This window comes from Pogona vitticeps, chromosome 2, assembly GCF_051106095.1.
Source record: "Pogona vitticeps strain Pit_001003342236 chromosome 2, PviZW2.1, whole genome shotgun sequence".
NCBI lineage: Eukaryota > Metazoa > Chordata > Lepidosauria > Squamata > Agamidae > Pogona > Pogona vitticeps.
Window position 1 is genome coordinate 240,589,507 of NC_135784.1, and position 27,452 is coordinate 240,616,958.

At 38.1% G+C, this 27,452-nt stretch overlaps 1 protein-coding gene across 15 annotated transcripts in view; it reads left to right on the plus strand.

Annotated features, from left to right (window-relative positions):
* Positions 1-27,452, plus strand: part of NTRK2 (neurotrophic receptor tyrosine kinase 2) — a 214,899-nt gene that overhangs the window by 73,744 nt on the left and 113,703 nt on the right. For 8 of the 15 annotated variants that reach the window (XM_078386149.1, XM_078386138.1, XM_078386142.1 and 5 more), the window contains 2 exons: positions 865-968; positions 2,120-2,219. In XM_078386149.1, the coding sequence (XP_078242275.1) occupies positions 865-968; positions 2,120-2,219 (204 nt within the window). The remainder of the gene's footprint in view (positions 1-864; positions 969-2,119; positions 2,220-27,452) is intronic. The other 7 variants (XM_078386136.1, XM_078386140.1, XM_078386144.1 and 4 more) reach the window with 1 other exon arrangement.

Sequence of the window (27,452 nt, forward strand, 5' to 3'; positions counted from 1 at the left end):
CACATTGAACCCTATATGGATTCAGGTTTAACAGTTGAACAGGGATTTCTGCTTCTAGAAGCAGTACTTTTCTGCTCATTATGAGGTAGGTGAATCTTATTTTTCAAGGTCGCTCTCTTCACCAAAGGTCCTCCTTATCTGCATATAAGGTCTTCAAGGTGACAACTTGATTTCTCCTGTCCTGTATCTCTTACTGCAGGCCTTGTTTTTCTGTTCCCAGTATTTTTTAAGCCATTGGCCAGGCAGTGATAAGTTGAGCCTTCCAAATCAAAAATCACCTTTTGCATAAAGAAATATTAGACTCTGTTAGAGGATCTTTAAAGTAAATGTTCCAGTAGCACCAGAGAAGAAAAGGGACAAGCTAGACAATGATTTCACTGGGCTGTATTTGCCCTGCCTGCACACATTATTTCCAGGTGGAGGCTGTGGGGAATATTTTATTTCTTAATAAATAAAAGGTTTTGTAACCATAATAGTAGTCATATTATACCCAAAGTTATGCTTATTCCAGCTCAAGATATCTGACTATGGGTCTCAACATTTCACAAATGTTAATAATGCTATATTGATAGCAATAAAAGGGTCTCTTTAAAATGCCTTTGACCCTTACATTCTGTATTAATGTTCTCAGTTTTTAATGAACTGAGGAACAGATTATTTGACTTTTCAAATCACAAAGCGTTCATTGAGGAGTCGGGGCACGTAGGTTTTGACTTTCTTGATGTCTAGCAGAAAACCAGAATAGAGATAGAGCTGAACAATGTAGACTAAAATTATTGCAAGTGTTCATTTCCTCTGTTTATTGCATTTAATAGAGACACAAAAAAGGGGGGAAGTAAATAAATAATGCATTCTTTTTCTTAGAAGATTATGGAACACCATCAAATGATTTTGAAGATACCACCAATAATAGTAATCCAGTTACTTCTACGGATGTTTCTAACAAAGAAAATGAAGATAGCATCACTGTAAGTACAGTATATACATAGTTCCTGGTTTATAATCTCAGCAGACTTTCTGACTAGGCATCTGATGATTTTGTGGTATTTTAGCTTGTAACAAGATACCACCTTGACCATACCTTGGAGCTTTTAGCCAGCATTTGTATAATGTGGGGAAAAAAATGTTGTTTGCGCAAACTGGTGTATTGTAGACAAACCACAATTTGCATAATTGGATTCATACAGTTACTGTTCTGCTGACATGACTGAGTTGTGGCTTTGAAGTTGTATGAATCCAACTCCCATTTATAGTTTGGAATATTTTGTTTTATTTTCTTTGGCATGAAAAGTGCAACTAACCTCAACTTATATTTCCAGTGAATATCCAAATAATTTAAATGACTAAACGGCTAAGTAAAGTAAACTTCTTACTTCAGACAGGCAGGAATTTCATTTCAATTTGGTTTTTGTAACAGTTCACCCATATTTGCAAATTTCTTCATATTGACGTTGGAAAGAACTTGATGTATATAACATAATGGAAGTGCATACAGTTAGGTGCGGTATGGAAACTCAAGATAGGTCACATCATGATGAAAAAATAGGAATTGTTAAACATTTATCTCTCAAAATGCGACAACCCAGGATCAACGAGTGAAGCTGATTGATGGGAGATTCAGGACAGATAAAAGGAGGTACTTTGTCACACAGTGCATATTTGAACTGTGGAATTCACAGCCATGAGATGTAATTAAATGTGTGGCAAGTCAGATGAATGTGAATGGGTGTTACATAAATTAATGGATTTTGACACTATCAGTGGCCACTAGTATCCAGTATTACAGGCGAAGAGCCTCTGTGCATTTGTTGTTTGAGGAATGTGAGATACAAGATGCAGTTTCGCACATATCCTGTTAGGTCTCCTGCAGGCAGCTGTTTGGCCACTATGTGAACAAAATATTGGACTAGATAGAACCTTGTTTGATTAAGCATGACTCTACTTATGTTCTGAAGAAATTAAAAAAATTAGAATATGGGAGAAAGTGAAACTGACACATTTATTTCAAACTTAGAATTTAAAAACATCTTCCACTGTGATTATCATAACAATGCTAATGTTCGAAGTTCACCCGCTGTGAAATACTCAGTTTAATGTTTTTTATTTTTCCCTCCCTTAGGTCTATGTTGTAGTGGGGATTGCAGCATTAGTGTGCACTGGCTTAGTAATTATGCTTATTATTCTCAAGTTTGGAAGGCACTCCAAGTTTGGAATGAAAGGTAAGAAGGGTGATTATTTAATCCCATCATGATTACTAAACATTTGGTTTAAAATATATATTTATTCAGTTGCAAGTATATATTTTTATTATATTGTGGCAAATAAGAAATAAGTGTTCTTCCTCACTCAGAGCATAGACTGATTGAAGCAAATGTGAATAATGCATGTGAATAATGAATTCAATAGACTGATCTGTTGTAAATATGTTCTCACACAACGAAAGAGAGATTGGCTTTCATATTCTGTCATGAAATGTAGTTGAAACAGTTGCTGGATAATTCTACTGTTATTCTGGAAGAGGATGTATAATCCTATGAAGTTGTTTTATTATAATATTCCAAGAATTAGGCTAATTCTGTTAGCCCCATCTGGTGTAGACTAATCTCATCAGTCATTTATGTAGATTCCATTGTTTCAATGAATCTACTGCAGTTGTGACTAATAATTGGATTTAGGCCTTAATCTAGTTCATTGTCCTATTTTTGTTACTGCACTGTGGTAAAAATTCAGATTCATATAGCTGCTAACATATCCTGTCACATCATCTTAGAGATGGCAGGAGGTCTGAAGTGATCATTGTATCTGTACATCTGCATTGGCTTATAACCAAGTGTATACTAGCTCTATGAACCCATAACTATTGCTTGTCCTGGAGCCTTTTCTTGGTATATGGAGTTTTATGGAAATCTAAACTGAAAGCTTGCTTGAAATAATTTTTGGATCGACTCCATGTGGCAAGGGGAGAGGTTTCCCAGCCACAGCTCACTCAGGGGATTCCAGCTACCTGCCCATGGTGTTTCCAACCCATGAGGTCCTAAGGTGAGGGTGAAAAGCACTGGCCTCTCTTTAATTATCTCTCTCCCCCCACTTTTTTAAAAAGAAGTAGACATGTTGTTCAGAATCTAGTAGTGTACATCTGCTAGATCCCACTGTTTCCATGAGGATCAACAATGCTCCCTCTCCATGGAAACCTCCCTGTATATCTTAAAAATATCATAATATGAGTTGGTAACTTTCTGGAACAGGCTTTTTAGCACCATAAGGGAAGTCCATATTCCATTAGCTCTTTTTATCAAAACATGCAATGGATCTTGGTGTATTTTCTCTGATATAAGTGAATAATTATTTTTACAATAAAAATGAAATACATATTTGAGAACACTGCTGCAATAGAGGCTAGCACTTTTTCTATGGAGATGTATACATATGTAACCTTGTGAATTTTCTCCTTCTGTCAGTCTTTCTTACTCACCTTCTACTGAATAAATATTACTCAATCTTAACAAAAATGCAAACTATTGCAATATCTCCTTATACAATATTGCTTCATATTTTAAAAACAGGTACTCATGTATTTTGAGTAAGATAACTGATTTTGAATATGCATTTGTTAGGGTAGGTAATCACAACAGGGCCAAGTGTCATTTTCCACACTTCCCAGGAATCCAAGAGTTGCATTCTCAGGAGGGAGGAGTTAAAGGGGCTAATTTGTATGTTTTTTTAAAAAAAATTTACAATAGTAGTTTGGTACTGTAAAGATTGCTACTGCGGGTTTTTGTAAACTGAAAAATGGATTTAACTTTTTAAAAATCCTTCTCTTTATTTAAAAAGTGCCCTTATGCCTTCTAGTAGTGGAAAATATGACCTTAACATTTTCTAAACTTAGTTATATGGGTGAGGGGGGCTCAAGGATGCCAAGTCCCCTCAAAATATAGCACAATTACCCTCTATAGCCCCAAAATATAGCACAAAGGGACTGCTAAGCCAATTTTTTTTTCAGAAAAAAAGGGGGGGTCAGAGGGCCTGCAGAATACTAAGAGCAGCAAAAAAAAAAGGCCAGGAAGGAACATTTGTGGGGTTCAAGTCTGCATATTGCCTATTATTGGCATTTATATTTCATAGTATGGATTATGAAGAAAAGGATTTAAATTTATTCCCTCCATGTGTACAAAAGAAGCTCTAGTAAATGGCCAAGACAAAATCAGTAGTCTGCTTTTGGTCAAAATAGTCTAATTATCTTAACATTTCAATTTGTTTTTAATTTTACCTGTATTTCATAAACTGTACATCCATAATTTTAAATTGTGCAGTGATCTGATATGAACAAAGAAAGAAGCATTGTAATGCCTCTCTCTGGAAACATATAGCATATGGCCATATTAGTATGCTATGTATAATTTAATTTATACCGTTCCCATAAGTCTATTACAGATGTATAGAAGGATATACTGAAATTATCTGCAGTTCCAACTGGAGAGGTTTTCCTGTCAGGAAACATTACAGTGGTGCCTTGACTTATGAACGTCTTGACTTCAGTGGTGCCTTGACCAATTCGAGTTATGACCAGCTGCGGCTGCAAAATTTTGCTTTGACTTGTGACCGGAGCTTTGAGATGCGAGCAGAAAAAAGGCAGGGGATAAGGGAGGGAATTTAAACTGCTAACCATTGGTCAGTGAAGAGGCTGCTTCTCTGTAGCTCTTTCGCCCCAGTGCTTGGAGAGTGTGCGTTCAGATGAGTCTTTGGACTGCCTAGTACTGCTTTCTGCTTTTTAAAATGCCTACTTTGAGTGATTACAGGGTTTTACAGCGTGGGTTTGGACTGGGGGCATTATGTTTCTGTGCTGTGATGGGACTTGCAGTGTTTTTTTTTTGTGTGTGTGTGCTTCCCCCCCCCCCCGGCTGGAAAGGATTAATTGCATTTCCGATGGGTCTTGCAGTGTTTGTTTGTTTTTCAGTGTTGTTGTTTTCCTGGCTGGAACGGATTAATCGCATTTCCGATGGGTTTTGCAGTGTTTGAGGGCTTTTTGGTGTGTTTTTTCCCCCAGACAGAATGGATTAGTCGCATTTCTGATGGGTCTTGCAGTGGTTGGTTTTTTGGGTTTTTTGGGGGGGGCGGAACGGATTAATTGCATTTCCATTGGGTCTTGCAGTGTTTGTTTGTGTTTCGGTGTTTTGTTTTCCCATCTGTAATGGATTAATCATGTTTCCGATGGGTCTTGCAGTGTTTTTGTGTGTGTTTTTTTGGTGTGTTTTTCTCAGCTGGAATGGATTAATCACATTTTTGATGGGTCTTGCAATTTTTTGGTGTTTTTTTCCCGAGCCGGAACAGATTAATCATGTTTCCGATGGGTCTTGCAGTGGGGGTTTGTGTGGTTTTTTGGGGGGGAGGGTTGTCCCCCCCCGGCTGGAATGGATTAATGGCGTTTCGGTGTATTCCTATGGGAAATGGTGCAATTAATTTAAATTATGGCCATCTTCCAGAACCAGTTAAGTTCATAACTCAAGGCACCACTGTAGTTGTTTAGGTTATTTCAGTTTAAAAGAGAAACCTATAGGGCAGGACTGAGGAACTCTGGAATCCCATGGACAATTTTCTTCCCCTGGGACTGAGCACAGACCACACCATTCCCAAAAATAGATTGAAAGTCACTAGCCCACTGTTGGTTTTGTAAAACCTGTTTTAGACCCCACCCCCAAAGATATGGGGATCCCTGTGCTTTGATTTAAAGGAGAAACCACTGGTTCTGCAGACTTCTATCTTTAGAGATAGTCAGCCACTGAATACTAGTTTCTTGGGAATGGGGGTATTAATAGAGTACTATTAATGGGTACTATTGCCTTCCTGGATTGTTTGTGAGTTTTGCATATGTTGTGTAGAGAACAGGATGCTGGAGCAGTCTGATTTGGTGACTATTTTTGTCTTCAAAGAAAAAGGCCTATCTGTTTATGTAGTTAAATATTTGATTGCGTCTATCAAAAGTTATCACATTCCTCTCAAGAGATAAATATTTGCATACTTTAAAAGATATTTTAAATGGTCAGAGTTGTGTACAATCATCTTCAAAATAAGAAACAGCAATATAAGAACAAGTTAAATTTATGCCATGAAGTACAATATTATCAACATGCTATCATCTATTAACAGAGGCACTAGTAGCATCTATTAATAGAGGTATTAATGCCAAGTAGGAAATGCAAATATAGAAAAGGCATCACAAAATGACTTTTCAGATTAATGCTTACAGCAGCACTGGGCATAGTTCTCTTTTTCTTTTTCTTTTTTAAGTTTCTTTGTTGCAACGTAGTAATGGGAAGGAGTGTGCACAGGAAAGATGGAAGACAAAATGTAGGTGGACAGAAACAGAGAAATGGGAAGTGCCAGAAGGCAGCAAAAGAAGAGAAGGTTGGGAGGAAAGATGGACAAATGAGGAGAATTAGAGATTGCAAGAATGATGGGGCCAGGGATACTTGGGAAGTTGCCGGCCAGGGTCCTCTGTGTGAGTGGCTGGTAGTGAACCGTGAGGTAACTCTTGGAAGTTGTAGCTGAGAACTATAGCATCACCCTTGGACATGGATAGAACAGGAAGCATCAACTAGCATGATGTAGGGTGACAAAAGAAGTGAAACAATGACATGAAACAATGTGAAATAATATGGCATTTCTGTAAGAGTTATTTTTCTAATAATGCTGGCATACTTATGTTTGTTTTGCTGTGATTTGAAAACACTTTTCCTCTGGAAAAAAACACATTGATGTTATTGTAAGGGCAAAAGAATACCATAGTATTTTAGCTATTTCGGCTAAGCCTTGTGAAAGGTCAAAGGAAGCTGTGGAGATGGCGATAAATGTGGACTCAGCTTTCATAAATGTACTTCGTATTCCTTAAATGCATTTTCCTAATTGCCTACCTTAAAATGTCTGCTTCACAAACATGTCTTGTTTAAAAGGAAAGAATTATAATGAGTTTATTCTTCAGCTTATTTATTAGGAGATAACACTGAGTTCAAGTAAACCTGGGCTGCAGCTATATTATTGACCGTGAGTGAGCTAGTGTGAGCCACTTCGGAATGTTTAAGTTTGACAGAGTAATCTAATCAAGCCTGACCATTCACATGGAAATATCTTCTGCCAGTATCATGAAGCGAATTAACAAGTGAGCCATTTCGGGAAATTGGCAAATTAATCACTTCCTCTTGGCAGAAGGCAATTAAAGTCTTTTCTTTGCATTCTCTTAAAGGGCTGGTTGAGAAACTGTCCGCAGCTGAAGTTTCTCGACTGGCTCTTTAAGATGAGGCAAAGAAGTATAGCTGAGGCAGTGCATTAGCGATAGCCCCTGTCCAGTTAAAAAAACAAACAAACCCCAAAAACACTTTCCTTGCCGTCTGCCAAGCAGGGGAAGTGATTAATTTGCTGTATGTCTGGAAAACAATTCAAAGTGGCTGATAAAAAATGTTCCGTATGTTACATAATAACATCACGCACCGCCAGATTTTATTTTAATACAATATGCCACCATAATGTTACTATACATTATATAAGCCTAACCATTTTATAAGCTTATAATAAAAAGCAGAGCACAATCCACTGTAGCATTGTTGATTCAAAGATGTATGCAAGGTTTCATAAATGGATGATCATGTATTCATTCTTATATAAACACTTTAAATTAGACATTATATTCATGCAGTCATATTTCAATAGAACAAAGTTTTTCTCAAAATTACTCAGAAAGTAAAGTATTTTAATAACTTTAAAAACATTTTATGAATATGAATAATATTGATTGGGTCACATCCTGAGTTAATTATGCCTAAAGTAGACTCATTGAAAACAATAGAATTTAAAGTAGTAATGACTGATATATTTCAGTGATTTCAGTAGTTCTGTTCTAAGGATAACTAAATCAGGATCCAGCTCTTTGTAACAAAAAAACTTGAGAAAAATAGGTTAGGAAGAATAAATAACATAGAGTTCCAAAACAAATTAGTTGGGAAATAGTGAAGGAAATCAGGGAAGAGAAACTTTGGTAATTGATTAAAATACTTGTAGTGACAAAATTAAATTTAATAACAACTATTGTTAAGAATAAACAAATATTTGACTGATAAATTAGATTTGTCATAGGTTATAAACTCTGTCATGCTTATACAGTGCATCTTTGACAGGAGCTGGACTTGATGAACCATAGGGTCTCTTCCAGCTCTGCAGTTCTAAGATGATGATGATGATGATGATGATGATGATGATGATGATGATGATGATGATGATGATGATGATGATGATGATGATTCTTTGGGTCAACTTTAGGAAATCTTTAGTCTGCTCAGGGACAGAGAAAAAATAAAAAGTTCTTTGGTCTCAAAATAGGTCACTTTTCAGTTTGCCTGAGAATATATCCTAGTGAATGAAATCAAAATCATGTATTTCTGCAACAACATGTATAACAGTTCGTTTCCGTTTAAAGTAGTGATGGCATGGGGCCCCTCCCATTAATTCTGAATAGGTTCTTTCTGTTAAAAGAATGTTAAAAAGTTAAACAGCTGGCATGATTCCTCACTCACGCTGGCACTGAATCATGCTCCTGGTAACATGGGAAGTGTGACACAGCCCAAGCATGGTCTGATACTCCATTCTTAAAATACTTCCCCCATATTCTTTTTTCCCAAAATGTACTCAGTGGAAGCAATGACAATGAGGTAATGAAGAACTTGTCCTGCTTTTAGGCACAGTGAGATGGCTACCTCAAGACAGCAAATGTAAGGTACCAAAGTGGGTTCAGTACTTAATTTATTATAACTGTATTTGTATTGGCAGGAAGGGGGGGGAGTATTTACCAGATTTTATGTTTCATGTGCCAGAATAACATCGGTGGCCTACAGTGGCTTGACCATAAAGTAGATTAACATGTGGGTCACTTTTATGCCCTATAGTGCTGTTGAATATTGCCCTAGACAACAAAACGTCTTGAAAATGTAATTTCCCATATATATTTTATAATCTTGAGTATTGGCAGTGGTGACTATGACATGAATCCTGAGTATTAACACTGGGAACAACAGCCTAGGTGCTAGGGCCCTTGGGAAATGTTGTGTGACCTGGTTTCTGAATCTTTAGTAAAGGAACTAAAATTTTAGGAAATTCTGAGAAAACAGTGGAGACAGCTGATTCTGGATGGTTGGTGCTAAAGCCGTAATGAGCATCTGAACTCTAGAACAGGTAGGCATATCTCAAGATGAAACTGGGAATTCAAACATAAAATTTCATATCATCTGCCAAACTACTACCCATTCTAAATGTCACTGATCACTGGCATAAAGTTAAGAATGTACAGTATTAGGTTTTGCGAACAGTGAAACAATGTAGAAATTTTTTCTTTCCCCCACTTCCCTTTCCTGAGATTATGCCAAGACATGTTTAAAGAAAAGCAAATGTAGACTAATGAGATCAGAAAGATCTGCTTTGTTCACAAAGGTCCTTTAAAACCAATTGCCTATATGTTACGAATGCAGTAAAATTTGCTACAAACTGTGCAAGTCTTGAATGAATTTAAAGCATTTTGGTTCACTTTGGAAGCTGATGATGCAATTTATTCCAGCCTTATTTGTGCTTTATCCTAAAAATGAGTACATCTCATAGCTGGTTGAGCTATATAAAGTCTGTAATACAACCCAAAACCTGTGCTTCTAAATAATAAATGGATATATTGGCCTCCAACCTGACCTCAATTAAGGTAACATGAGCTTTCATTGTATGGCTTCATTGAGAACTGTAAAATGGGTTTGCAAAAAACATCACCACTTTCTTCCAGCTGCTACGTTTACCTTGTCTTCCTCTTATTTTGAATGTTCTATTTAATAAACTGAAAAAATACTTATATTTTTAAGAATGAAGTCTCAAGATTTTTTTCTTAATATCTATATTCAGCAATTAAATAGATAATGTGGAAGATTATCTAGCTGTATCACAGGGACCTTGTTGCTTTGTATGCTATGTGAGTCCAGGTATAAAGCAAAGACTTTCTGAGTGTCCCTTTCAGTGGGTCCTCTTGGTCATTAATCTGTGCTAGTTTGCCAACCTATCTCTGAGCTCATGCTACTCAAGTGTTAACTACTTCAGCTGCTTTTGCATGGATGTCACAGGGTAACTGTCTGGTTGCAGCCCTTGTTCTTCATTGAAGCACTATGCTTTTGATGTACAGCCCAATTAGGTGCCACCCACCAGATGACTGTACTGCATTCACTATTTAATTGACATCACTCCTAACCACTTTTAAAAATACGTTAGCTTGCTCATCTCCCATATCTATACCAATACAAAAATAAAAAAGAGGACCACTTTGCTTGTAGTGTTTTTGTGAGTTACTCATTAAAAGGAGGCATCTAATCCTTTCTCAGCTGCCAGTGCCATATGTTTTATACTTGCTGTGCGAATCTGAACTGAATGGCAGTATGTTGAAGAACAGGAAGGAAGGAAAGAAGGAAAGAAGGAAAGAAAGAAAGAAAGAATAGAAAACAAACCCCGTAAGAGAACTTGTAGTAGTAGTAGTATACTTTATTACGGTCAAAGACCAGTAAAACCAAATCAATATAAAATAGATAAAGTGGTGCCTTGCATAACGAGCGCACCGTTTAACAACGAATCCGCATAGCGACACGCTTTTTGCAATCACTAATGCGATCGCATTGCGATGTTTAGATAGGCTAAACATCGCATTGCGATGATCGGTAAGCGTTTCGCTTACCAATCTTCGTATTGCGATGTTTAGAAAGCAGCTGATCGGCGGTTCCAAAATGGCCGCCGGATCAGCAAAATGGCTGCCTGCAGCGTTTTCGCGCCCTGCCCTCGCTTACCGGGCAGCGAAAATGGTGGCTGGGTGAGGGAATCTTTGCTTACCGGTGAGTTTTTCCCCCATAGGAACACATTAAACTGAGTTTAATGCGTTCCTATGGGGTTTCCCCCCCGCATAGCGATGAATTCAGATAGCAACGTTAATCCTGGAATGGATTAATGTCGCTATGCGGGGCACCACTGTACATATAATTATTGTTTCGTAAAGTCGGGCAGGGTAATAAAATTCCATTAAAACATGATAAAACAACCCCTTCTTTCCAATTAATAACATAATATATCCTTAATATAGATAAAACCTCAGGCAGTGTTATGTTAAAAACATTATATTGTCCATCTAAAATCACCTACCCAAACATCTGTTTACGAATAACCATTGCTGCAGCACAGAGTTTGGCCACTTGTCTTGTAAAATAATGGTATTGTCAGAGAGTAGCCACTGCACATAATCCTCCTCTGATCTCCCAGGAGATTTACAGATAATAGGTGATAAAAACTCCATGCAAAGATCCCGATAACAAGTACAATGCTCTGGCAGGTATAAAATTCATATGTGTTTCTGAACAGATGACCATTGAAGAATGTTGTTTTGGGATAAGCAACCTGTTCTCCCAGAAATCCTGGTCAGCACAGCTAATGGTGAAGGCTCCTGGGAGTTTTAGTCCATGAATATCTGGGGACCCAAGACTGGGAATTACTGGATTATAGGAAGGGCAATACAGAACAGCAGGTATCCACTCAGGTGTCAAAGTCCTCCTGTTTAGTTAGCTGTCATTGACATAGCAGTCCATGTCTATTCTGTTGTTCTTCTTCTTCTAAGGGTATTTTTACCTTGTATTTGAATGTGCTAAAGGTGGCTTAAAAATAAAAATCATCTAAAATATGTATGTTTGCCCAGTGAGATGTAATCACTTTTCTGCCTGTGATGTGAGATACGGTGGACAAAATGCTTGATCGCTGTCGTGCTGCCACCACCTCCCTTGACCCTTGCCCGTCTAATCAGAGCAGCCAGGCCTGTAACAACCAAATGGGCCACTGCAATAATTAATGGGTCTCTCCAGGAGGGCAAGGTTCCCCTTGCTCTCCAGAAGACATTCATTAGGCCCATTAGGAAGAAACCAAGTTTAGTGGTGAACAATATTGGGTGAGGGAGGCCCGGAGAGAAAGAAGAAGAAACCAAGCTTTCTCAGCCGTGGCCCCCCTCCCATCTTTGGAAAAATCTGCCCGTAAAGATTTGCCTGGCTCCCTCGCTGCGTGTTTTTAACAGCAAACTTAAGACCCGGGTCTTTAGGCAGGCTTTCCCTCCTGTCATCACTTAATTACTTTGCCATGTTGATTTATTTAGTTTACGAGCCAAGAAAATGGTAAAGCTCTTAAAAATTCATGCCGCACTGAAATCTTGATCAATTTAGATTGTCCCCAAGAGATGGGACCTCCTAGTGCACAACCAATGAGAACAAATTTAAATCTGATCGACCTAGACTGGACCCAAGATATTACATCTCCTTGTGTACAGCCAGTGTCACTAGATTCAAACTTAAAAGACATAGTCATCATAGACGTTAAGCAAGATAATCTGCAGAATCCTACTGAGAACTTAGAGGTATTCAACCAAGAGGAGAAAGTGCTATTGAGCTTGTTCTGGTCATGGCCACCAATTATTCAAAAAGAGATTTTGAAAAGACTCAATTTGTTGAAAAACTGCCTAGAACATAAATATTCTTGTGCCCGAGCGGGCTCAACAGATTTAAAAGGGGTGTCTGTAACTGCGAGTCAGTTGTCAACAGCCAAATTAGAACTAGATAATAAACTCTGCCAAATAAGTGAGGGTTATGTGAAACCAGAATCCAGCAAACCCCAGGTCTCCTCAGTTCAGATAAATCCCCTAGCTCTTGGTACATCCTCTAATGATGTTGAGAGAAACTTTATTATCTCAACAAAATATTCAACAAAAGTTATGGCAGCAAATTCAAATTGGGTTAAAATGAGGTTTCTAGAAGAAGAGGAACTGGGCTACACTCCTCTGTTAAACAACCCTAAACCAAGTTTAGATGTTATTTTCCCATTAAGGTCTAACGTCTGTAAATTGAACCCTATTAAGGATGAATTGGTTAGCTTGGAATCAGAATCAGAAGGCGAACAACATTGAATACAAATGGATAATATAATCAAAATAGACTCACATAATGAAAGTAACCCGATACAAAATGAAGCAATACAAATACTTAAAATACTTTTAAAGCCTTCTGAACCTAGCAAACATCCATCAGCAATAATGAATAGTGATCTGCAACAACATGTAACTTAAATTAGTAAGCATGGAATATAGCCGAATGGAACGCTTGTCCCCAGGGGCTGGGAACTCTTTGAATTCTTATCAGCCTTTGATTTGATTGCATTACAAGAAACTTGGCTATCAAACAAAGATAGGAACCTCTTGTTGTTGTTGTTTAGTCATTAGGTTGTGTCCGACTCTTCATGACCCCATGGACCAGAGCACGCCAGGCTCTCCTGTCTTCCACTGCCTCCCGGAGTTTGGTCAAATCCATGTTGGTAGCTTCAATGAAACTGTCCAACCATCTCATCCTCTGTTGTCCCCTTCTCCTCTTGCCTTCACTCTTTCCCAACATCAGGGTCTTTTCCAGGGAGTATTCTTTTCTCATCAGATGACTAAAGTATTGGAGCCTCAGCTTCAGGATTTGTCCTTCCAGTGAGCAATCAGGGTTGATTTCCTTCAAAATGGATAGGTTTGTTCTCTTTGCAGTCCAGGGGACTCTCAAGAGTCTCTTCCAGCACCACAATTCAAAAGCATCCATTCTTTGGGAGTCAGCCTTCTTTATGGCCCAGCTTTGACTTCCATACATGGCTACTGGAAAAACCATAGCATTGACTATGCGGACCTTTGTCAGCAAGGTGATGTCTCTGCTTTTTAAGATCCTGTCTAGGTTTGTCATAGCTTTCATCCCAAGAAGCAGGCGTCTTTTAATTTTGTGGCTGCTGTCACCATCTGCAGTGATCATGGAACCCAAGAAAGTAAAATCTGTCCCTGCCTCCATATCTTCCCCTTCTACTTGCCAGGACGTGATGGGACCAGTGGCCATGATCCTAGTTTTTTTATGTTGAGCTTAGACCATTTTTGCGCTCTCCTCTTTCTACTCATTAAGAGATTCTTTAATTCCTCTTCACTTTCTGCCATCAGAGTGATATCATCGGCATATCTGAGGTTGTTGATATTTCTTCCAGCAGTCTTAATTCCTGCTTGGGATTCCTCCAGTCCTGCCTTTCGCATGATGTATTCTGCATAGAAGTTAAATAAGCAGGGAGACAATATACAGCCTTGTTGTACTCCTTTCCCAATTTTGAACCAATCAGTTGTTCCATATCTAGTTCTAACTGTTGCTTCTTGTCCCACATAGAGATTTCTCAGGAGATAGATAAGGTGGTCAGGCACTCCCATTTCTTTAAGAACTTGCCATAGTTTGTTGTGGTCCATACAGTCAAAGGCTTTTGCATAGTCAATGAAGCAGAAGTAGATGTTTTTCTGGAACTCCCTGGCTTTCTCCACAATCCAGCGCATGTTAGCAATTTGGTCTCTAGTTCTCTGCCCCTTCGAAATCCAGCTTGTACTTCTGGTAGTTTCAGGAAGAGAAATATTTGTCCTTTGCGATGAAAAGAGACTCGCATGTGGCCTTTACATGACTCCATTTTGAACAAATGGATACAATGATGCAGAGGGGTCATTTTTGGGCATACCTGTACAAAATAGACATTGCCCCTGTGGGAATGATAAAGTAGAAGATCTTGCCCACTATTTGCTGCACTGTCAGTTGTATGTTAATATTAGAAAACGTAACTTTGCACCGCTCTTTAATAGGATGAGGACATGGGATGATGAGAGGAAATTAGAATACTTGTTGTGTGGATCCAGTATGTTCATAACACAGAGAGTTGTTCTTTATGCAGTTAAGGCAGCCTCCCTTAGAAAGAAAGAGGATGAAAAGAAATGTATGGTTTTTTAATTATATAGCAGATTTTTATAAGGATTTAAAAGCAAGGTTTTATGGGATTAACAGTAGTTTATCTTAGATTGAGGACCTGATTGATATTATTCTGAGTATTTGGTTTGCAGTATATATGAGATACATGTGATTCAATTTTCTTTTTTTCATGTAATAGCTGATACTTTGTAAGTTTGTAAAATTTGATAATGTTATTGTATATGGTGAATGATTGATGAAATGGTCCATAGATTTCTTCAATAAATTTGACTTGACTTGACTTGATTTATATGCCTCTATTTAATTATATTATTTTTATTTTTATGTTTTATCGTTAGCTGCCCAGAGTAGACTTTGGTCTAGATGGGCAAGGTATGTATGTATGTATGTATGTATGTATGTATGTATGTATGTATGTATGTATGTATGTATGTATGTATGTATGTATGTATGTATGTATGTATAAATAAATAAATAAATAAATAAATAAATAAATAAATAAATATGTGTGCTGTTTTCTTCAGTCACCAACATGGAGTTGCTATGATGCTTCTTCCTCCGATGCCACCAGAGCAGGCCTTGCTGATGCTCCCTCTAGTAAAGCCACACAGGACGTTTGCACATGCACACTGTTCTTGGGTGGAACGAGCTCAGTGACAATCAGCCTCAGCCTGGGCAATGTTTTGCCTCTCCCTGTTATCAACCTGCTTTGGGTTCTAACAAAGCTTCATGTTGTCTCTTTCTTCTGTACATGTTGCTTTAGCAGCTACAGGTTTCTTTTGTATGCTGCATTCCCAATATGTGTGCACGTCTTCCATATTCAGGGGATTGACACATACATGCACAGGTTTTAGTTTTCAAACTTTGCTTGATATTCATTTGAAAAAAAAACTTTACATGCAAGAGCTCTCAGTGTGCATGCAAGAACTTTGTATGGGTGCTTAGGGGAAGGGGGTAATATTTTCTAGTACTATAGCAAGTGCACTCTCCAGCAGTTCTTGGACTGCAACTCCCAGCAGCCCTAATCAGCATAATCAATGGTGAGGAATGCTGAGGGTTACAGTTTGGCTGCATCTGTAGATATACTTTTTACTAGTCTCTGTACTTATGCCTATTGAAAACCTTTTACTCTTGGCCTTAAAGAAGTGGGATACTGTCTCTTTGAAAGAACTGTACAAAGGTAATTTGGCACTTCGTTCTGTGACACAAGAATGGATTACCTTTGCATTATGCTGTCTGGCTCACTCTGCTTTTATGATGCAATTATAGGTGGTACCTTATGCTCTGTTGCTGTGCTTTCTCTTGTTCACCTGCTTTCAGGAAGAGAAATCCATATCTTAGAAAGAAAAAAAGAATTGTGTGCCAAACGTAGCATATATGTACAGAAGTGAGAGGGCCACCAGGACTCCAGATCAGGAGCTACAGTATATCCTCTTGGGGTGGTCCTGTGCCAATGAATGCATTAGTATGGCCTTCATCTAGCAGATATATTCCAAATCCTGCATTAGAATCAGCTGACATATATCCCTGAAAGCAACTAGTGCTTGAAAGAAGCCTCATGAGGAAAAAGGGAGCCATGCAGCTTACCAAAACACTTGAGAAATATTTTAGATGCTCACTTCAGATACAGCTGAAGCAATCTCATTTGTCTTCCCTTGTCCTTCATTACAGCACCTGTAATGTTGGTAGCATTCCAAAGAAAAGGAAATGCAAGAAAGCAAAGTGGCTGTCCAATGAGGCCTTACAAATAGCAGGGAAGAGAAGAGAAGGGAAACAAAGTGGAAGGAAGATAGGGAAAGTTACAGAAAACTGAATGCTGACTTCCAAAGAATAGCAAGGAGAGGTAAGAGGGCCTTCTTAAATGAACAGTGCAAAGAAACAGAGGAAAATAATAGAAAGGGAAAAACAAGAGATCTGATCAAGAAAATTGGAGATATTAAAGGAACATTTTGAGCAAAGATGGACATGATAAAGGACAAAAATGATAGGGACCTAACAGAAGCAGAAGACATTAAGAAGAGGTGGCAAGAATACACAAAGGAATTATACCAGAAAGATCTGGATGTCTCGGACAACCCAGATAGTGTGGTTGCTGACCTTGAGCCAGACATCCTGGAGAGTGAAGTCAAGTGGGCCTTAGAAAGCATGGCTAACAACAAGGCCGGTGGAGGTGATGGCATTCCAATGGAACTATTTAAAATCTTAAAAGATGAGGCTTTTAAGGTGTTACACTCAATATGCCAGCAAGTTTCAAAAACTCAGCAGTGGCCAGAGGATTGGAAAAGATCAGTCTACATGCCAATCCCAAAGAAGGGCAGTGTCAAAGAATGCTCCAGCTATCGTACAATTGCACTCATTTCACACGCTAGCAAGGTTATGCTCAAAATCCTACAAGGTAGGCTTCAGCAGTATGTGGACCGAGAAGTCCCAAAAGTACAAGCTGGATTTCGAAGGGGCAGAGGAACTAGAGACCAAATTGCTAACATGCACTGGATTATACAGAAAGCCAGAGAGTTCCAGAAAAATATCTACTTCTGCTTCATTGACTACGCAAAAGCCTTTGACTGTATGGACCACAACAAACTATGGCAAGTTCTTAAAGAAATGGGAGTGCCTGACCACCTTATCTATCTCCTGAGAAATCTCTATGTGGGACAGGAAGCAACAGTTAGAACTGGATATGGAACAACTGATTGGTTCAAAATTGGGAAAGGAGTATGGCAAGGCTGTATATTGTCTCCCTGCTTATTTAACTTCTATGCAGAATACATCATGCGAAAGGCAGGACTGGAGGAATCCCAAACAGGAATTAAGATTGCTGGAAGAAATATCAACACTCTCCAATATGCAGATGATACCAATCTGATAGCAGAAAGTGAGGAGGAATTAAAGAATCTCTTAATGAGGGTGAAAGAGGAGAGCACAAAAATGGTCTGAAGCTCAACATAAAAAAACTGAGATCATGGCCACTGGTACCATCACCTCCTGGCAAGTAGAAGGGGAAGATATGGAGGCAGGGACAAATTTTACTTTCTTGGGCTCCCTGATCACTGCAGATGGTGACAGCAGCCACAAAATTGAAAGACACTTGCTTCTTGGGAGGAAAGCAATGACAAACCTATACAGACTATTAAAAACAGAGACATCACCTTGCCAACAAAGGTCTGCATAGTCAAAGCTATGGTTTTTCTAGTAGTGATGTATGGAAGTGAGAGCTGGACCATAAAGAAGGCTGACCGCCAAAGAATTGATGCTTTTGAATTGTGTTGCTCTTGAGAGTCCCCTGGACTGAAAGGAGAACAAATCTATCCATTCTGAAGGAAATCAACCCGGAGTGCTCACTGGAAGGACAAATCCTGAAGCTGAGGCTCCAATACTTTGGCCATCTCATGAGAAGACTCCCTGGAAAAGACCCTGATGTTGGGAAAGAGTGAAGGCAAGAGGAGAAGGGGACAACAGTGGATGAGATGGTCGGACAGTGTAATTGAAGCTACCAACATGGATTTGACCAAACTTTGGGAGTCAGTGGAAGATAGGAGGGCCTGGCGTGCTCTGGTCCATGGGGTCACAAAGAGTCAGACACAACTTAATGACTAAACAACAACAACAAATGTTGGTAGAATATCTGGTTGAACTGTGGTCTGGCACTTTTAGATAGTTGTTCATAGAAATGAATGTCATCCTTCTAAATTGAATAATTGGAACATTTATATAAATTTTCCCTCTTCCCTTCAGCCAAGTATAATAATGACTATTATTTATGATATAATTCTGAACATCTTGGTATTGGGTCTACATTTTCACCTAGAAAAAGTAGACGGTGTGCAGGAAGGTACTGGAGTCCTCACAGCTTTTCTAGCTCTACGCCCTTTACCATAATGGCAGACACATTGAAATAAAATAATTGTGAAATATTATATAGAATTAATGGAGTCTTTCAGTACGATTTTATTTTGCAAATCCTGCCTGCCACATTCATCCAATTACTTCCAATAACTTCTTTTTATGCTTCTACAATCTTTCCACTGTTAGCTCAAAATCATATTCCACCCCCTAGGAAACTATATGATTCTACAGTTTATTTTCCCCACGTGGGATGAATGCAGTGGCACTTGATCTTCTTGGAACCTCGCTGGCCGCTAGTTCTTTCTGTGTGATTTGATGTAAACAACATACATCTCTTTCCAAAAGCATGAAATATTGTCTTTTTGAACCAATTCTAAAGTATTTTCTCATTATTTTTACTATGCATTTGAATAACAGGAATTCATTTCTACTACCTGGTCTGTTTTTGGTTCAAAATACTGCTCACCTTCTAACTGCTGGAAGCAGGTCTTGACTCATTAGCAGTGGAAGTAGTAGTATTCCTGCAGAAGCAGTTTCATATTTCTGTAAGAAGGCATGAATTTGACACCATGTATGCTACTTTTCAGTGTTGTCAATAGCAGTACACTGTCCTTGGAACAAAGGTTAAACATCTCTTTCTCACCAGTGCATTCTCTCCCCCCCCCCCCAACCCCGTCCTTCCCTTTCCTTCTTTTAGTGGAGACCCTCTAGCTGCTGGAAGTTTGATGTTTCACTAATGACTCAGTCATCAACATCTGCTCTGTGTATTTGAGGATAACTTTTACCACTTGTATTCTGTGGCATATGGCAGTGTCTTAAATTCTGATAAGAGTTCATAATATATGATGCTAAAAAATATAGCCACACTTTGAGAACAGATAGTCAGCTTTCAAAACTGCCATCATTCTAGTAAGCTTACCAGGAAGTTTTAAAATTTTTCTTATTAATGAAGACTGGCCCAGAATTGGAGATCCTGTTTCCTTCAGCTTTCTCCTATAACAATAGAACTTTAATTAGTTAACTAAATGTTCAGATCAATGTGGATATCATGTTTGAGACAGATTTGTTCTAAATATTTTGGCTTAATTTATCACAAAAAAGGAATGTCACCTGTGGGACAAGGCTTTTATTCACCCCAGTATTCATGTTCAGCCATTGTTGATAGCACAAGTGTAAAATAATTTACAAATAAAAGAAATCGCTTCATCTCACTTACACTGGTCATTGTACCAAATGGTTCAATTTAAGAACTAGCTTCAGAAAACGTATCAAAAACAGGTTAATTTAATGGTGTCCCTGTGGATATTTATGAAGAAACCTGCTGGTGGGGGGGGGGAGCTTCCTTTCATTTTACAGAGAGGTGAAGTTCAAAGTACAGAACTGAAATTCATTAATGATTCAGAATGGTTGGTTTCCAATTCCGTCTCTCTAGTCACACAACAAACCATGGTCGATATTTCTCTGTCAAGGTCATCGCCATTGTGCCCTCCTTCAAAGGTTATATGGCACCTTTTCTTCTCTTTCCTATATGATTTCCACTCTCACCCCCTTCCCTTGCAGTCCATTCTATCAGACATTTAGGAAGTATTGAATTGTGCAATAAAAATGAATGGCACAAGCAGTTGCCTCGAAGTGAACTAGTACTGTGGGTAGAAGCAGAAATCTCTTGTACTTACAAATAAATAAATTTCTCCTAGTTTAGAAAAATGAAAAAATACTATAACAATGTTCCTACATAATATCTGCATTTTCAATACCTTCCAGTGTGAAAAACAGGGAAAGATAATTAGCCCTGAAATAGAAACCAAAGTGGGGAGACCAACTATCTGAACAATTAGAGTTCAAATTATTAACCAGCACAAGTTTCATATAGAGACTCTATACTTCTTAACCAAAGTGGGGAGACCAACTATCTGAAGCCTGTTTTCAAATTCATCTTGAGATAGGACATTGTATAAACTTTCATTTTCTATGTAGATTGACAGTATAAATTTCACACGTGTTTCAAGGCATTTGCTGACCTACTGGAATTTTCAAAAATATTCTTTTATAATATTCAGAAATACTGCCTTATAACATAAAATTTCATTTCTATTTCAGGGCTAATGATCTTCCCCTGTTTTTCACACTGGAAGGTATTGAAAATGCAGATATTATGTAGGAACATTGTTATAGTATTTTTCTAAACTAGGAGAAATTTATTTATTTGTAAGTACAAGAGATTTCTGCTTCGATTTCAGTTGTCAAACTGAATTAATATACAATTTCTTATGACTAAGTGCTAGTATGTTTAAAGCCCATGATTCTGAGCATGGTTAAAATTTCACCAAAGAGTTTAACTCTTTTTTCTTCAACCTCTGACCTCTCCTGCACAATTCTCTTTATCTCATAAGGCTCAGGTTACAATGAATGCATAACAAAATTGTGATGGCCCCTTCTTTTAGGTAAAAAAACCCTTTCAAAAATAGGCGGTTGAGAATGAAGTAGCAGTGGAAAAGGAATGCTTAATTCATTTTTCTATTTTGCTCTATACTTTGTCAAAACAATCTTATTCTATAAGGGAAGACACGTTGCTTCCAGTAGAAGCTGAGTATGTGCACAGATCAATTTTCCCATTCAATAGTACAAATTCTATAGCAGCCCATCCATCAGCAGTAGGAGGAGGAGGGTGCTGAAAGGATGCTATCACGTCTTACAAATCAAGGCAGCCTGTTAGCTTAGCTGTGACACTAGATGGACCGATCACTGCCATTGTACTTATACCTAGTAGGCCCTCTTGAGAGAACAGGCCATCAGTGCCCGTCTGGAAGTGCTGACTGTGGACACCAAGTCCAAAGCATGGGACTCTTACGATGGCTGCATTCTAAATACGAAGAGAATATTAAAGATTCAACTCTTTAGATAAGGCCAAAATAAAATAAATGCAAGAGATGGTAGGCAACCTTTGCTGATTTCATGTTTGATGTAGTACAGTACTAAATTGCTAAAAGTCCTTCAGCAGACATTACCATGCATCTGGGATTTCTCATATATTATGGGCACAATTAATCATGATTGTTGTACAGAATAGATCCATATTTGTTGTGGATCATAAGCCATCATCAGTCAGAGATCATATGCTGTTCAGGTTAGTAATATCTACGACACTATGCTTACGGTCAAAATAGGTTTCATGGATATGATATTGATTTGGTACTGTTCATAACGTGCTAGTAATGAAAAATCTATTTTCTATTACCCCCCCCCCCCTCTGATTGATTTATTAAAATGAATGACAGAGGATGGCTATTCTCAATGGCTATTAGAAGGTATTAAACCAAGAATGTTTGGTTACTTATCCAGTGGAATGTTGCCCTTCCAAATGGCCACCCCAATGTGTTGGCACAAACTGTATTTAACAATATTGCCACCCTCAATCTATTGTGTTTGTTCTTCTCTGATATATCAAGTGAGTTGCGAAATAGCCATGTAAATAATGCAATTCTTAGCATTATCTTCTTAATGTGCAACTGTAAACCTGCTTTCTGTTTTCTTATTTACCTTTCATCAGTTACCATTTCAAAGAATTGTTTTTTTTTCTGTCTTTAATGTGCTGTCTATGTATTTTAAATCATTGCTGTTTCTTCTGTAATTTCCACTCCTCCTTCATCAGAATCTAATCTAGCTTTCTATATGGTATAGTCTACATATCAATTAAACTGGTGAGGTGATAGAATACACCTTTGCCAATTGGAGATCATTCTTCTTCCAAATTATGCTCAAACTGTAACCTCTTATCCAGAATACAGGTTACATTTCAGAACAATAAACTGTTGAGACATACCCATTTCTTCGATACCGATGCATAGGTTTTCATTATGTACATGGCTGAAAGCTTTGTTAGAGTCTACCAATATGATCTCTAGTATTGTATTGTATTGTATTGTATTGTATTGTATTGTATTGTATTGCATTGCATTGCATTGCATTGCATTGCATTGCATTGCATTGCATTGTATTGTATTAGATCTTTCTTTTCTAAATTCACTTTGAACACCATGCATTTCTTGCTCCATATATGCTTAAAATATTAATTTTAAAATCTCGAATATCAGTTTGCTTGCTAGCATAGCAACTTAGTGTGAAGGTCTAGTAGTTGCTGTGTTCTTCAACATCTCTGTTCTTTGGAATCAAATAGTTTCATTCATTCATTCATTCATTCATTTAATATAGCACCCCCATTAGCGCTAAAGCACTATTCCGGACTGTTTAAATGTAATGTAACTACTCCCGTTACATTGTTTCTTCTTTCCATCAGGCTTCCACTTCTCTTTCTAAAATGACGGTTTCTTCTTCATAAGATTCTTGTTTGAAAGTAGCTGTTATATTTTCATGTTCTTCTATATATCAGTTCAGTGTCCGTTTCTGTTTGTTAGACTGGTTTTAGCATGAGGGTGGTTTATTGTCAAGCGTAGAGAAATGTTGTGGTCCAATCGAAGGGAGGAAATATTTAAAGATCTTTACAAATATGTAGGACCGACTCCCTATAATGGTTTGCCCTAGATAATCCAATGGTTCAAAAGATAGCTATAAAAATGCTGTATTTGATTCTCCCCATATTTTACAACCAGTACTAATTAATTATTTGTTGTACACTTTTAAAATTACATTTTGTATATTTTAACCATATAATATGTTTTATGAACTGATTGCACATTTTAAAACTGCGTTTTGTATATTTTAGCCATAAATATGTTTTATGAGCTGATCACCCGACCAAAATGAATAAATTCAATTCGTTAGCACTAATGGGTCAGATCACCCATTAAGACGAATATATATCTCTTCCTATTTCTCCTCTAGCTTCTCAGAACCTTCCGTGCAGTGTGTCTAAGACACTAGCCATGCAAACAAAGCTGTGCTATCTCCCTGTTGATGGATAATGTTTTTAAAAGCAAGCTAATGCATATGGAGGCAAGGTTATGTTAGAATAAACAGACAGTTGTGCATCTTATTTAGCATCTCATCTAGTGAAGCCCTAAATCCCATTCATTTGGCTCCAGAATTGAATTTAGCTCAAATAGCTCTCCTTATAAGTTGTCATGAGAACATCTTGGATCCTGGGAAATTTCCTGCAGGCTTTAATTGCTGCCATGTCTTTCAACATCTACTGTAGTTGAATTGGCCAAGGTCTGATCTAGCGTAATTGCTTCCTGTGACCTGAACTTGTCACTTGTATCCTTGTTTGCATAAAAATCAACAGTTTCCTAATAACCTCAAGAATAAATTGCAATGAAATATAATTCTTCTCTTTGTCTTGACAACCTCCAAAGACAGCTGCACAAAAATGGTGTTGAAAAACAGTGTTGTGGGGGAGAGTGATTTTTGGTTGATACCACAGAAGTGCATTGCCCATCTGAGTGGTTGCAGAAATGCCTTGGAATAGGTTGAGCATACCACACAGTTGCCTGTGGCAAACACCAAGTGCCTTACAGACAGACACAGTTGCAATTAGCCCTCAAGCCCCTGTAATGCCAAGGGCTTGCTCATACTAGGTAGAGATGATGGGATATAGAGTCCAACACAAGTGGAGGGTACCATAGGAAGGTTTCCATGGGTTAAGATACAACAAGCATTATTATAGTGCTTTTCCTCAATATTCAAGATTATTTCTCTAAGCTTTGCATCAGTCATCTGAGATGTGCCAATACCATTTTTATCCTATCAGACGAGTGATATCTGAGGTTGAGCAAACAGAGCCTTTCATTAAATGTATTAGTGATCAAGGAAAAGTTTGAAATAAGGATTTTCCATATCTGTGTATTGATGAGATAATCCTTTGATATAGCGAATATATCATCATGAACGTACTCCCTCTTTCAGCCCTAGGCAACATTTTCCATGATGAGATAGGATGAGAACTATAGCCCAGCTTCTGAAGGGGAACAAATTGCAAAAAACTGGCATAATATAACTTGTGATATTTATTTATATCATTCATTCATTCATTCATTCATTCAATTTGTATCCACTCCTGTTAGTATCACAGCACTACTCTGGGTGGATTACAACTTGTAAAACAGGAAACAAAAATAAAAATAGAAATATTAAATAGCAATAGTGATAGTGTTAAAGATCCCACTGTTTCTGATTTCATTGTACTTTCACCTCACATGCATTTTCAGCCAATATATTTTTATATAAGCAATGGATTGAAAAAGAGTTTCAGATAATGAAAGTTACCTTATATTGAGCCAGACTCAGTATTGTCTATACAGAGTATTTTCTAGTTCTATCTAGACATGCCAAGTATTGAATCTGGGGGACCTTGTGAATGCAAAATGAATGGTTTACCACTTATTTTTTACATATATGCTTGTAGGCCAACTTTTAGGGCATAGCCTTTGTAGCGTTTGCCCTCGTGGCCCCTGCTTGTCTCCCCAAACACAGAGCTCACAAGATACCTCAGCATGCCCTCTGATATGCTGCTACCAGTTGATCTCTTTTATCAGCTTAGGTTACTTTGAAAAGACGAAGGTCCATCCAGTATGACGTTTCAACAGAACAAGTTTATTAATTACAGATGGTTGCTGGAATAATTCATAAGCATATTCTTCAAGATTCATCAATCATCAATATTAACCTTCTATATTAATTGTCACAGGTTACACTCTAACTCATCACTCCTCAGACCCCCAAACTATCTTTCTCCCTCTGATTCCAGACTCTGACTCTGACTGACTCTCCTCTCAGGCTCTACCTTTTATTTATTTATTTAATTTATATGCTGCCCACACTACCCAAAGGTCTCTCTCGGCCCCGCCTCTTAACCACATTAACATATAACATGAATAATGTATAACTTACAACGCATCACTTAGGGTGAATGCTACAGCCTTCACAAAGTAACTCACACAGTTTTAAAAGAAATATTAAAATGACTAAAAACAGTTGCAAAACAGTAGTTTTAAAGCCTTATCAGAACCTTTTGAACAGGTTGATATCCCTCATTTTAAAGCCAAGGTGAGCTGTGGCCTCTACCCAACTGGGGCTGACAGCTGTGAACTACCAGGTTACATGTTAGATTTTTGCTACTCATACAGATATGCACAATGTACCCATAGGTACAAAAATGTTCCAACATGCTCACTGAATGCCCGCTCATAGATGACATCTCAGCCCAAAAAGCTACAACTGTTGGATCCAAAGCTGTTGTGTAAAGCAGGGCAGGTTTCAATCAGTCCTAAGCAAAGTCTTCGTTTCCTTTGAATCCAAACTCATTCTCAGTCCTACCCATTTTCCTTGTTGTACATAGACAAGAATAGCCGCCTGGAGTGGTCGTATAGACCAGATGGGAGGGATCCAAATCAAATCAAATAAATAAAATGAATAAATAAGAATATGTGTTGACAAAGTGCTTTTCCTGCAGATTGATATCCACCCAGCCATTTTCCCTTCCTTGCCCATAAATAGTGACTTAGTTTTGTACTTTTAGTCCAAAGTAATTCAGCTTCCATGTCATTAGTACACTGCCCTTACTTGCACAGTTAGTACTGTTTTTGTCTTCCTGTTTCTGAATAGTTGGGAAAATAAATCCCTTTCACCCAGTCTTGACCCTGAGTCCCAGAAGAACACAGAAAAAAGAGAGAAGTGGGATACTCCAGCTAAGTTTTTTTCCTATGACTTACTGACCTATTTCTGAGCCTTCTGCAATGGATGCTAATCATGCTGAGACTAAGATCCTTTATTTAGAACTATGAATATGTAAACTTATTTCTTATCTAAATGCAGGACTAAAAACATAGGGGTAGAGGTAATTCTGGATGTTGGGTCAAAATGTTTTCAAACTCTGCTTTTTTAAAAAAAGGGTATGTGGGCGGAAGGAAGCAATGTATGTAGAAAGAGCCACAGATGAAACTAATCACGCAATTCTGTGTGCCCAAGGGGGCTTTGGACTTCTGTTGCTTCAAACAGCAGTCCTGTCCCACACCACATGGCGAGCCTTATGGCTCCTCTACTTGGTAAATAGTTTTGTGTATAGATTTGTCATGAAGAGTCGGACATGACTAAACAACAACAACAAATAGATTTGTATTGATATCCTGTACATGCAGAAACTGGGATTTTGATTGACAGTTGCAGATTGGACGTATGCCAAGAGAAACAGTTCTAAAACAGTTGACAGGTGTGATGGAATGTTTGTTGGTATGATTCCTGGCTGAAGAGTGGCTCTTTACTATAAGGGTATAAGCGAACATCTGAGAGACAAAGGCAGAAATAGCTGCGATAAAGTTTTGAAGTGGTCAAAGTCAGAGAGAGTTTTGAGGCGGTGAGAGAAAGAATGGGAGTGTTAGAGCTAAGGGTTTGCTTTTGTGAGAAAGCTGCAGAGAGAAAAAATGTATGTCTTACTGGAACTTGCATAAAAACAAGCATTTATCTCTGCGTAAAGAACTTTATGGCTGAAATTGTGTTCACATAACTATGTCTGTTTGAGGCGAATGATGTCATCAGCAGTGGTGATTTTTTCGGAACCCTTCCTTCCTACTTCTGTACCGTGGTTTCCTTGTAACATTGTCAGGGAGCTGTGAAACAACAAGAAGAAGAAGTCAAACATAAAATTGCTGCTAGTGGAATGGCATTACTGGCAGAAGCTATTTTAGTATTTAAAGACTTCCTACTCCCTTCTCATAACTTGAATGATGAAAAAGATTACATAGCTGCTCCAGGACAGAAGTAGGAACTGCTTAATTTTGGGGGGGGGGGGGCAGGAATTGTGCCTCT